General features: G+C 44.8%; 1 protein-coding gene across 2 annotated transcripts in view; it reads left to right on the plus strand.

Moving 5' to 3' along the window:
* Positions 1 to 13,376, plus strand: part of ctc1 (CTS telomere maintenance complex component 1) — an 84,920-nt gene that overhangs the window by 30,948 nt on the left and 40,596 nt on the right. For both annotated transcript variants that reach the window (XM_082977294.1, XM_082977295.1), the window contains 2 exons: positions 8,503 to 8,617; positions 8,868 to 9,546. In XM_082977294.1, coding sequence (XP_082833420.1) covers positions 8,503 to 8,617; positions 8,868 to 9,546 — 794 coding nt within the window. The remainder of the gene's footprint in view (positions 1 to 8,502; positions 8,618 to 8,867; positions 9,547 to 13,376) is intronic.

Here is a 13,376-nt window from a genome sequence, read left to right on the forward strand (position 1 = left end):
GGGGAAAAAGCGTTCTGGACAGAGGGAGGTTGGGGAAAAAGCGTTCTGGACAGAGGGAGGTTGGGGAAAAAGCGTTCTGGACAGAGGAAGGTTGGGGAAAAAGCGTTCTGGACAGAGGAAGGTTGGGGAAAAAGCGTTCTGGACAGAGGAAGGTTGGGGAAAAAGCGTTCTGGACAGAGGAAGGTTGGGGAAAAAGCGTTCTGGACAGAGGAAGGTTGGGGAAAAAGCGTTCTGGACAGAGGAAGGTTGGGGAAAAAGCGTTCTGGACAGAGGAAGGTTGGGGAAAAAGCGTTCTGGACAGAGGAAGGTTGGGGAAAAAGCGTTCTGGACAGAGGAAGGTTGGGGAAAAAGCGTTCTGGACAGAGGAAGGTTGGGGAAAAAGCGTTCTGGACAGAGGAAGGTTGGGGAAAAAGCGTTCTGGACAGAGGAAGGACAGAGGAAGGTTGGGGAAAAAGCGTTCTGGACAGAGGAAGGTTGGGGAAAAAGCGTTCTGGACAGAGGAAGGTTGGGGAAAAAGCGTTCTGGACAGAGGAAGGTTGGGGAAAAAGCGTTCTGGACAGAGGAAGGTTGGGGAAAAAGCGTTCTGGACAGAGGAAGGTTGGGGAAAAAGCGTTCTGGACAGAGGAAGGTTGGGGAAAAAGCGTTCTGGACAGAGGAAGGTTGGGGAAAAAGCGTTCTGGACAGAGGAAGGTTGGGGAAAAAGCGTTCTGGACAGAGGAAGGTTGGGGAAAAAGTGTTCTGGACAGAGGAAGGACAGAGGAAGGTTGGGGAAAAAGCGTTCTGGACAGAGGGAGGTTGGGGAAAAAGCGTTCTGGACAGAGGAAGGTTGGGGAAAAAGCGTTCTGGACAGAGGAAGGTTGGGGAAAAAGCGTTCTGGACAGAGGAAGGTTGGGGAAAAAGCGTTCTGGACAGAGGAAGGTTGGGGAAAAAGCGTTCTGGACAGAGGGAGGTTGGGGAAAAAGCGTTCTGGACAGAGGGAGGTTGGGGAAAAAGCGTTCTGGACAGAGGAAGGTTGGGGAAAAAGCGTTCTGGACAGAGGAAGGTTGGGGAAAAAGCGTTCTGGACAGAGGAAGGTTGGGGAAAAAGCGTTCTGGACAGAGGAAGGTTGGGGAAAAAGCGTTCTGGACAGAGGAAGGACAGAGGTGTGAGAAGTTTGAGGTGTTCGGATCACAAAGAAGATTCGTGAGACGCAGAAATAATGAAGAGATGCTGGAGGAGTGTTTGACGCCGTCTGTCATCACGGTGGAGGCAATGTGATGGTCTGGGGGCTGCTTTGGTGACGGTAAAGTGGGAGATTTGTACAGGGTAAAAGGGATCTCCATGTCATACCCTGTGGACGGCGCTTAATTATGAGCCAATTTCTTCCTACAACAGGACAATGACCCAAAGCACAGCGCCAAACTATGCAAGGACTATTTAGGGAGGAAGCAGTCAGCTGGTATTCTGGTCTATAATGGAGTGGCCAGCACCGTCACCGGATCTCAACCCTGTTGAGCTGTTGTGGGTGCAGCTTGACCGTATGGGACGTAAGAAATACCCATCAGGAGGTGCTTCAGGAAGCATTGGGGTGAAATCTCTTCAGATTATCTCAACAAATTGACAACTAGAATGCCAAAAGGTCTGCAAGGCTGTAATTTCTGCAAATGCGAGGATTCTTTGACGAAAGCAAAGTTTGAAGGACACAATTATTATTTCAATTAAAAATCATTATTTATAACCTTGTCAATGTCTTGACTATATTTCCTATTAATTTTGCAACTCATTTCAGCTCACAAACTGTATGTTTTCATGGAAAACAAGGACATTTCTAAGTGAACCCAAACTTTTAAACATAATGTAAATATTAGCATGAGCAATATCAGCGTGGCTAAAATACAGTAGAATAGAATACAGTATATACTGTAGAATAGAATACAGTAGAATAAAATACAGTAGAATAAAATACAGTATATACTGTAGAATAGAATACAGTAGAATAAAATACAGTAGAATAGAATACAGTATATACTGTAGAATAGAATACAGTAGAATAAAATACAGTAGAATAAAATACAGTATATACAGTAGAATAGAATACAGTAGAACAGAATACAGTATATACAGTAGAATAAAATACAGTAGAATAAAATACAGTAGAACAGAATACAGTATATACAGTAGAATAGAATACAGTATATACAGTAGAATAAAATACAGTAGAATAAAATACAGTAGAACAGAATACAGTATATACAGTAGAATAGAATACAGTAGAATAGAATACAGTATATAAAGTAGAATAGAATACAGTATATACAGTAGAATAGAATACAGTAGAATAGACTACAGTATATACAGTAGAATAGAATACAGTAGAATAGAATACAGTATATACAGTAGAATAGAATACAGTAGAATATAATACAGTATATACAGTAGAATAGAATACAGTAGAATAGAATACAGTATATACAGTAGAATAGAATACAGTAGAATAGAATACAGTATATAAAGTAGAATAGAATACAGTATATACAGTAGAATAGAATACAGTAGAATGGAATACAGTAGAATAGAATACAGTAGAATAGAATACAGTAGAATGGAATACAGTAGAATAGAATACAGTAGAATAGAATACAGTAGAATAGAATACAGTATATACAGTAGAATAGAATACAGTAGAATAGAATACAGTATATACAGTAGAATAGAATACAGTAGAATGGAATACAGTAGAATAGAATACAGTAGAATAGAATACAGTAGAATGGAATACAGTAGAATAGAATACAGTAGAATGGAATACAGTAGAATAGAATACAGTAGAATGGAATACAGTAGAATAGAATACAGTAGAATAGAATACAGTAGAATGGAATACAGTATATACAGTAGAATAGAATACAGTAGAATAGAATACAGTATATACAGTAGAATAGAATACAGTAGAATAGAATACAGTAGAATAGAATACAGTATATACAGTAGAATAGAATACAGTAGAATAGAATACAGTATATACAGTAGAATAGAATACAGTAGAATATAATACAGTATATACAGTAGAATAGAATACAGTATAATATAATACAGTAGAATAGAATACAGTAGAATGGAATACAGTAGAATATAATACAGTATATACAGTAGAATATAATACAGTATATACAGTATAATAGAATACAGTAGAATAGAATACAGTATATACAGTAGAATAGAATACAGTGGAATAGAATACAGTAGAATAGAATACAGTAGAATAGAATACAGTAGAATGGAATACAGTAGAATGGAATACAGTAGAATAGAATACAGTATATACAGTAGAATAGAATACAGTAGAATATAATACAGTATATACAGTAGAATAGAATACAGTAGAATAGAATACAGTATATACAGTAGAATAGAATACAGTAGAATAGAATACAGTATATAAAGTAGAATAGAATACAGTATATACAGTAGAATAGAATACAGTAGAATGGAATACAGTAGAATAGAATACAGTAGAATAGAATACAGTAGAATGGAATACAGTAGAATAGAATACAGTAGAATAGAATACAGTAGAATAGAATACAGTATATACAGTAGAATAGAATACAGTAGAATAGAATACAGTATATACAGTAGAATAGAATACAGTAGAATGGAATACAGTAGAATAGAATACAGTAGAATAGAATACAGTAGAATGGAATACAGTAGAATAGAATACAGTAGAATAGAATACAGTAGAATGGAATACAGTAGAATAGAATACAGTAGAATGGAATACAGTAGAATAGAATACAGTAGAATGGAATACAGTAGAATAGAATACAGTAGAATAGAATACAGTAGAATGGAATACAGTATATACAGTAGAATAGAATACAGTAGAATAGAATACAGTATATACAGTAGAATAGAATACAGTAGAATAGAATACAGTAGAATAGAATACAGTATATACAGTAGAATAGAATACAGTAGAATAGAATACAGTATATACAGTAGAATAGAATACAGTAGAATATAATACAGTATATACAGTAGAATAGAATACAGTATAATATAATACAGTAGAATAGAATACAGTAGAATGGAATACAGTAGAATATAATACAGTATATACAGTAGAATATAATACAGTATATACAGTATAATAGAATACAGTAGAATAGAATACAGTATATACAGTAGAATAGAATACAGTGGAATAGAATACAGTAGAATAGAATACAGTAGAATAGAATACAGTAGAATGGAATACAGTAGAATGGAATACAGTAGAATAGAATACAGTATATACAGTAGAATAGAATACAGTAGAATAGAATACAGTATATACAGTAGAATAGAATACAGTAGAATAGAATACAGTATATACAGTAGAATAGAATACAGTAGAATAGAATACAGTATATACAGTAGAATAGAATACAGTAGAATAGAATACAGTAGAATGGAATACAGTAGAATGGAATACAGTAGAATAGAATACAGTATATACAGTAGAATAGAATACAGTATATACAGTAGAATGGAATACAGTAGAATAGAATACAGTAGAATGGAATACAGTAGAATGGAATACAGTAGAATAGAATACAGTAGAATAGAATACATCCAAAGTCTGGACTCATTCCAGGGTTTTTCTTTATTTTTACTATTTTCTACATTGTAGAATAATGGTGAAGCCATCAAAACCTCCGCATTGACTGACCTTCATGTCTTAAAGTAATGATGGACTGTCGTTTCTCTTTGCTTATTTGAGCTGTTCTTGCCATAATATGGACTTGGTCTTATACCAAATATGGCTATCTTCTGTATACCACCCCTACCTTGTCACAACACAACTGATTGGCTCAAACGCATTAAGAAGGAAAGAAATTCCACTAATTATCTTTTAACAAGGCACAGCTGTTAATTGAAATGCATTCCAGGTGACTACCTCATGAAGCTGGTTGAGAGAATGCCAAGAGTGTACAAAGCTGTCATCAAGGTGAAGGGTGGCTATACTTTGAAGAATCTCAAATCAGAAATATATTTTGTTTAACACTTTTTTGGTTACTACATGATTCCATATGTGTTATTTCATAGTTTTGATGTCTTCACTATTATTCTACAATGTTGAAAATAGTAAAAAATAAAGAAAAACCCTGGAATGAGCAGGTGTGTCCAGCGGTTGCGGGCGGTGCAGTTGCCGTACCAGGCGGTGATACAGCCCGACAAGATGCTCTCAATTGTGCATCTGTAAAAGTTTGTGAGGGTTTTAGGTGACACGACAAATTTCTTCAGCCTCCTGAGGTTGAAGAGGTGCTGTTGCGCCTTCTTCACCACACTGTCTGACCATTTCAGTTTGTCAGTGACGTGTACACCAAGGAATTTGAAGCTTTTCACCTTCTCCACTGCAGTCCTGTCGATGTGGAGAAGGGGGCTGCTCCCTCTGCTGTTTCCTGAAGTCCATCAGCTCCTTCATTTTTGTTGATTGAGAGGTTATTTTCCTGGCACCACTTCGCCAGTGCCCTCACCTCCTCCCTGTAGGCCGTCTCGTCGTTGTTGGTAATCAAGCCCACTCCTGTTGTGTTGTCTGCAAACTTGATGATTTGAGTTGGAGGCGTGCGTGGCCAGGCAGTCATGAGTGAACAGGGAGTACGGGTACTTCCCATCAGGAAGTCCAGGACCCAATTGCACAGGGTGGGGTTCAGACCCAGGGATGAGCTTGGAGGGTACTATGGTGTTAAATGCTGAGGTATAGTCAATGAACAGCATTCTTACATAGGTATTCCTCTTGTCCAGATGGGATAGGGCAGTGTGATTGCCTCGTCTGTGGACCTATTGAGGCGGTAAGCTAATTAAAGTGGGTCTACGGTATCAGGTAAGGTGGAGGTAATATGATTTTTAACTAGCCTACCAAAGCACTTCATGATGACAGGAGCGCTACGGGGCGATTTAGTCATTTAGATCAGTTATCTTTGCCTTCTTGGGAACAGGAACAAGGGTGGCCATCTTGAAGCATGTGGGGACAGCAGACTGGGATAAGGATTTATTGAATATGTCCGTAAACACACCAGCCAGCTGGTCTGTGTATGCTCTGAGGACGGGGCTAGGGATGACGTCTGGGCCAGCAGCCTGCGAGGGTTAACACGTTTAAATGTCTTATTAACGTCGGCCACGGAGAAGGAGAGGGGGGGCCCACAGTCGGTGTCACTGTGTCATCCTCAAAGCAGGCAAAGAAGGTGTTTAGTTTGTCCGGGAGCAAGCCGTCGGTGTCCGCGACGTGGCTGGTTTTCCCTTTCTAATCCGTGATTGTCTGTAGATCCTGCCACATACGTCTCGTGTCTGAGCCGTTGAATTGCGACTTCACTTTCTCCCAGTACTGACGTTTTACTTGTTTGATTACCTTTCCAGGAGGCATAGCTGGACTGTTTGTACTTGTCCATGTTACTCGTCACCTTGCCGTGGTTAAATGCGGTGGTTTGCACTTTTCAGTTTTGTGCTAATGCTGCCCTCTATCCATGTTTTTTGGTTTGGATAAGTTTCAATCAACACAGTGGGAACAACATCCCCTATATACTTCCTGATGAACTCAGTCACCGAGTCACTGTATATATATATAGTCAATGCTATTCTCAGAGGCAACCTGGACCATATCTCAGTCCACGTGATCAAAACAATCTTGAAGCATGGATTCCGATTGGTCAGACCAGCGTTGAATAGACCTTAGCACGGGTACTTCCTGTTTGAGTTTCTGCCTATAGGAAGGGAGGAGCAAAATGGAGTCGTGATCTGATTTGCCGAAAGGGAGGGCAGGGGGAGGGCCTTGTAGTCATCCCGGAAGTTGGAGTAGCAGTGGTCGAGTGTTTTTCCCAGCGCGAGTACCGAGTACTACAGTCAATGTGTTGATAGAACTTCGGTAGCGTTTTCCTCAAATTGTCTTTGTTAAAATCCCCAGCCACAATAAATGCAGCCTCAGGATATGTGGTTCCCAGTTTTCATAAAGTCCACTGTAGTTCCTTGAGGGCCGTCGTGGTATCGGCTTGAGGGGGAAATATACACGGCTGTGACTATAACCGAAGAGAATTATCTTGGGAGGGAATACGGTCGGCATTTAATTGTGAGGTAAGCCAAATTCAAAACAACAAAAATCTCCTAATTCAAATTTCTCAAACATACAAGTATTATACACCATTTTAAAGATACACTTCTCATTAATCCAGCCACAGTCCAACATAGCATTAGATTATGTTAGGACAGCACCTTGACAAGAAAAACCACACAGCCATTTTCCAAGCAAGGAGAGGCGTCACAAAAACCAGAAATACAGCTAAAATATTCACTAACCTTTGATGATCTTCATCAGATGGCACTCATAGGACTTCATGTTACACAATACATGTATGTTTTGCTCGATAAAGTTCATATTTATATCCAAAAAACCTATTTTACATTGGTGTGTAATTTTCTGAAACGTTTTGCCTCCAAAACCTCTGGTAAATGAGCACATCAATTTACAGAAATACTCATCATAAACTTTGATAAAAGATACAAGTGTTATGCACAGAATTATAGATAAACTTCTCCTTAATGCAACCGCTGTGTCAGATTTCAAAACAGCTTTACGGCGAAAGCACACTTTGCAATAATCTGAGTACGGCGCTCAGACACCAAAACAAGCCATACAGATACCCGCCATGTTGTGGAGTCAACAAAACTCAGAAATAGCGTTATAAATATTCACTTACCTTTGATGATCTTCATCGGAATGCACTCCCAGGAATCCCAGTTTCACAATTAATGTTCGTTTTGTTCGATAAAGTTCATCTTTATATCCAAATACCTCCATTTTGTTTGCGCGTTTAGTCCAGCATTCCAAATTCACTAAGCGCGCGAGTTTAGTCCAGACGAAAAGTCAAAATAGTTACATTACAGTTCGTAGAAACATGTCAAACGATGTATAGAATCAATCTTTAGGATGTTTTTATCATAAATATTCAATAATATTCCAACCGGACAATTCCTTTGTCTTTAGAAATGAAAGGAAAGGCAGCTCGCTCTCACGGCCGTGCGCATGACTGAGCTCATGCCAATTTTCCAGACACCTGATACAATCAGCTCTTATTCTCTCCCCAGTCACAGTAGAAGCCTGAAACAAGGTTCAAAAGACTGTTGACATCTAGTGGAAGCTTTAGGAAGTGCAATATGACCCCACAGACACTGTATATATATATATATATATATATATATATATATATATATATATATATAAATAAACCTCAGATTTCCCACTTCCTGGTTGGATTTTTCTCAGGTTTTTGCCTGCCATATGAGTTCTGTTATACTCACAGACATCATCCAAACAGTTTTAGAAACTTCAGAGTGTTTTCTATCCAAATCTACTAATAATATGCATATTCTAGTTACTGGGCAGGAGTAGCAGGCATTTTACTTTGGGCACGCTTTTCATCCAAGCTACTCAGTACTGCCCCCCTTTCCCAGAGAAGTTAATAATGTGTGTGTGTGTGTCTACAGGTTGCTTGGTGTGTGTGCAGAGGTTCACCATGGTGATGGAGAGATTCCTCCAATCAGAGTTCCCTTCATACAAACACCTGGACCAGGACAGTTACATCACACACAGACACTGCAGGTACACACACACACACACACACACACACACACACACACACACACACACACACACACACACACACACACACACACACACACACGTAATAAGTAATGTGTGTGTCTTTGTTATAATAGCGTGTGTGTGTGTCTGTGTCTGTCTGTGTGTGTCTGTCTGTGTGTGTGTGTCTGTGTCTGTGTGTGTGTGTGTGTGTGTGTGTGTGTGTGTGTGTGTGTGTGTGTGTGTGTGTGTGTGTGTGTGTGTGTTCCAGGGTGTACATCCAGCTGTGTTTGAACGACCTCCACATTCTCAGCCCCTCTGCTGCCATGGCATCACTCCTCCTCAGAGAAAACAACAGAACGACACAGGGAGGAGAGAGGGAGGAGAGGAGAGAGAAAGGGGGAGGAGAGAGGGAGGAGAGGAGAGAGAAAGAAGGAGAAGAGAGGGAGGAGAGGAGAGAGAAAGGGGGAGGAGAGAAGAGAGAGAAAGGGGGAGAAGCGAGGGAGGAGAAGAGAGAGAAAGGGGGAGAAGCGAGGGAGGAGAAGAGAGAGAAAGGGGGAGAAGCGAGGGAGGAGAAGAGAGAGAAAGGGGGAGAAGCGAGGGAGGAGAGGAAGAAGAGGAGCAGAGAAGAAGAGAGGGTAGAGGAAAAGAAAGAGGAGAGAGAGGGAGGGGCCAAGAGAGCGCGACAAATCCACACGGAGAACGAGATCAAACCAGGAGGAGGAGCCTCATTGCCCGGCGACCAGCCCTGTATCTCCGTGGTGATGTGTGTGGAAGGAAAGGAGGGCGTGGCCTGGCGGAACGAGGGGATTTCCTGTGAGGGAGAAGAGGCTGGGTTATCTCTGTGTTTCTCTGTGAGGGCTGATCTCATTGGTCAAATTCAGCGGTGGGGGCGGGACCCCAGGAACTGTCCATTACAGGAGAGAGAGACAGACGGACAGACCAGAACGGTGAGGCTCTCCCCCTATCCCCCTATCCCCCTATCCCCCTATCCCTCCCCCTATCCCTCCCCCTCTCCCCCTATCCCCCTATCCCCCTATCCCCCTATCCCTCCCCCTATCCCTCCCCCTATCCCCCTATCCCTCCCCCTATCCCTCCCCCTATCCCCCTATCCCCCTATCCCTCCCCCTATCCCCCTATCCCTCCCCCTATCCCCCTATCCCTCCCCCTATCCCCCTATCCCCCTATCCCTCCCCCTATCCCTCCCCCTATCCCCCTATCCCCCTATCCCTCCCCCTATCCCTCCCCCTATCCCCCTATCCCCCTATCCCCCTATCCCTCCCCCTATCCCCCTATCCCTCCCCCTATCCCCCTATCCCTCCCTCTATCCCCCTATCCCTCCCCCTATCCCCCTATCCCTCCCTCTATCCCCCTATCCCTCCCCCTATCCCCCTATCCCTCCCCCTATCCCCCTATCCCTCCCCCTATCCCCCTATCCCTCCCCCTATCCCCCTATCCCCCTATCCCTCCCCCTATCCCCCTATCCCCCTATCCCTCCCCCTATCCCTCCCCCTATCCCCCTATCCCCCTATCCCTCCCCCTATCCCCCTATCCCTCCCCCTATCCCCCTATCCCTCCCTCTATCCCCCTATCCCTCCCCCTATCCCCCTATCCCTCCCTCTATCCCCCTATCCCTCCCCCTATCCCCCTATCCCTCCCCCTATCCCCCTATCCCTCCCCCTATCCCCCTATCCCTCCCCCTATCCCCCTATCCCCCTATCCCTCCCCCTATCCCCCTATCCCCCTATCCCTCCCCCTATCCCTCCCCCTATCCCCCTATCCCCCTATCCCTCCCCCTATCCCCCTATCCCTCCCCCTATCCCCCTATCCCCCCTATCCCCCTATCCCCCTATCCCTCCCCCTATCCCCCTATCCCCCCTATCCCCCTATCCCCCTATCCCTCCCCCTATCCCCCTCTCCCCCTATCCCCCTATCCCCCCTATCCCCCCCCCTATCCCCCTATCCCCCTATCCCTCCCCCTATCCCCCTATCCCCCTATCCCTCCCCCTATCCCCCTATCCCCCTATCCCTCCCCCTATCCCCCCTCTCCCCCTATCCCCCTCTCCCCCTATCCCCCTATCCCCCTATCCCCCTATCCCCCTATCCCTCCCCCTCTCCCCCTATCCCCCTATCCCCCTATCCCCCTATCCCTCCCCCTCTCCCCCTATCCCCCTATCCCCCTATCCCCCCTATCCCCCCCCCTATCCCCCTCTCCCCCTATCCCCCTATCCCCCTATCCCCCTATCCCTCCCCCTATCCCCCTATCCCCCTATCCCTCCCCCTATCCCCCTCTCCCCCTATCCCCCTCTCCCCCTATCCCCCTATCCCCCTATCCCTCCCCCTATCCCCCTATCCCCCTATCCCCCTCTCCCCCTATCCCCCTATCCCCCTATCCCTCCCCCTATCCCCCTATCCCCCTATCCCTCCCCCTATCACCCTATCACCCTATCCCTCCCTCCCTCCCTCTCTCTGTCTCTCCCTCCCTCTCTCTGTCTCTCCCTCTCTCTCTCTCTCTCTCCCTCCATCCCCCTCACCCTCTCCTCCATCCCCCCTCTCCTTCTCCTCCATCCCCCTCACCCTCTCTCCTCCATCCCCCTCACCCTCTCCTCCATCCCCCCTCTCCTTCTCCTCCATCCCCCTCACCCTCTCTCCTCCATCCCCCCTCACCCTCTCCTCCATCCCCCCTCTCACCCTCTCTCCTCCATCCCCCCTCTCCCTCCCTCTCCTCCATCCCCCCTCACCCTCTCCTCCATCCCCCCTCTCCCTCCCTCTCCTCCATCCCCCCTCACCCTCTCCTCCATCCCCCCTCTCCCTCCCTCTCCTCCATCCCCCCTCTCCCTCCCTCTCCTCCATCCCCCCTCACCCTCTCCTCCATCCCCCCCTCTCCCTCTCCTCCATCCCCCCTCTCCCTCCCTCTCGTCCATCCCCCCTCTCCCTCCCTCTCCTCCATCCCCCCTCTCCCTCTCCTCCATCCCCCCTCTCCCTCCCTCTCGTCCATCCCCCCTCTCCCTCCCTCTCCTCCATCCCCCCTCTCCCTCTCCTCCATCCCCCCTCTCCCTCCCTCTCCTCCATCCCCCCTCTCCCTCCCTCTCCTCCATCCCCTGGTGACATAGTGTTGTGGAGGGTAGTATCCTGTATATGTCCTGGTGACATAGTGTTGTGGAGGGTAGTATCCTGTATATGTCCTGGTGACATAGTGTTGTGGAGGGTAGTATCCTGTATATGTCCTGGTGACATAGTGTTGTGGAGGGTAGTATCCTGTATATGTCCTGGTGACATAGTGAAGGTTATGTTGTAGAGGGTAGTATCCTGTATATGTCCTGGTGACATAGTGTTGTAGAGGGTAGTATCCTGTATATGTCCTGGTGACATAGTGAAGGTTATGTTGTGGAGGGTAGTATCCTGTATATGTCCTGGTGACATAGTGTTGTGGAGGGTAGTATCCTGTATATGTCCTGGTGACATAGTGTTGTGGAGGGTAGTATCCTGTATATGTCCTGGTGACATAGTGTTGTGGAGGGTAGAATCCTGTATATGTCCTGGTGACATAGTGTTGTGGAGGGTAGTATCCTGTATATGTCCTGGTGACATAGTGTTGTGGAGGGTAGTATCCTGTATATGTCCTGGTGACATAGTGTTGTGGAGGGTAGTAACCTGTATATGTCCTGGTGACATAGTGTTGTGGAGGGTAGTATCCTGTATATGTCCTGGTGACATAGTGTTGTGGAGGGTGGTATCCTGTATATGTCCTGGTGACATAGTGTTGTGGAGGGTAGTATCCTGTATATGTCCTGGTGACATAGTGTTGTGGAGGGTAGCATCCTGTATATGTCCTGGTGACATAGTGTTGTGGAGGGTAGTATCCTGTATATGTCCTGGTGACATAGTGTTGTGGAGGGTAGTATCCTGTATATGTCCTGGTGACATAGTGTTGTGGAGGGTAGTAACCTGTATATGTCCTGGTGACATAGTGTTGTGGAGGGTAGAATCCTGTATATGTCCTGGTGACATAGTGTTGTGGAGGGTAGTATCCTGTATATGTCCTGGTGACATAGTGTTGTGGAGGGTAGTATCCTGTATATGTCCTGGTGACATAGTGTTGTGGAGGGTAGAATCCTGTATATGTCCTGGTGACATAGTGTTGTGGAGGGTAGTATCCTGTATATGTCCTGGTGACATAGTGTTGTGGAGGGTAGTATCCTGTATATGTCCTGGTGACATAGTGTTGTGGAGGGTAGTATCCTGTATATGTCCTGGTGACATAGTGTTGTGGAGGGTAGTAACCTGTATATGTCCTGGTGACATAGTGTTGTGGAGGGTAGAATCCTGTATATGTCCTGGTGACATAGTGTTGTGGAGGGTAGTATCCTGTATATGTCCTGGTGACATAGTGTTGTGGAGGGTAGTATCCTGTATATGTCCTGGTGACATAGTGTTGTGGAGGGTAGTATCCTGTATATGTCCTGGTGACATAGTGTTGTGGAGGGTAGAATCCTGTATATGTCCTGGTGACATAGTGTTGTAGAGGGTAGAATCCTGTATATGTCCTGGTGACATAGTGAAGGTTATGTTGTAGAGGGTAGTATCCTGTATATGTCCTGGTGACATAGTGTTGTAGAGGGTAGTATCCTGTATATGTCCTGGTGACATAGTGTTGTGGAGGGTCGTAAGGTAGAAGGTTATATTTTTAGAGGGTAGTATCCTGTATATGTCCTGGTGACATAGTGTTGTAGAGGGTAGTATCCTGTATATGTCCTGGTGACATAGTGTTGTGGAGGGT

This window comes from Salmo salar, chromosome 07 (assembly GCF_965601325.2).
Source record: "Salmo salar chromosome 07, fSalSal1, whole genome shotgun sequence".
NCBI lineage: Eukaryota > Metazoa > Chordata > Actinopteri > Salmoniformes > Salmonidae > Salmo > Salmo salar.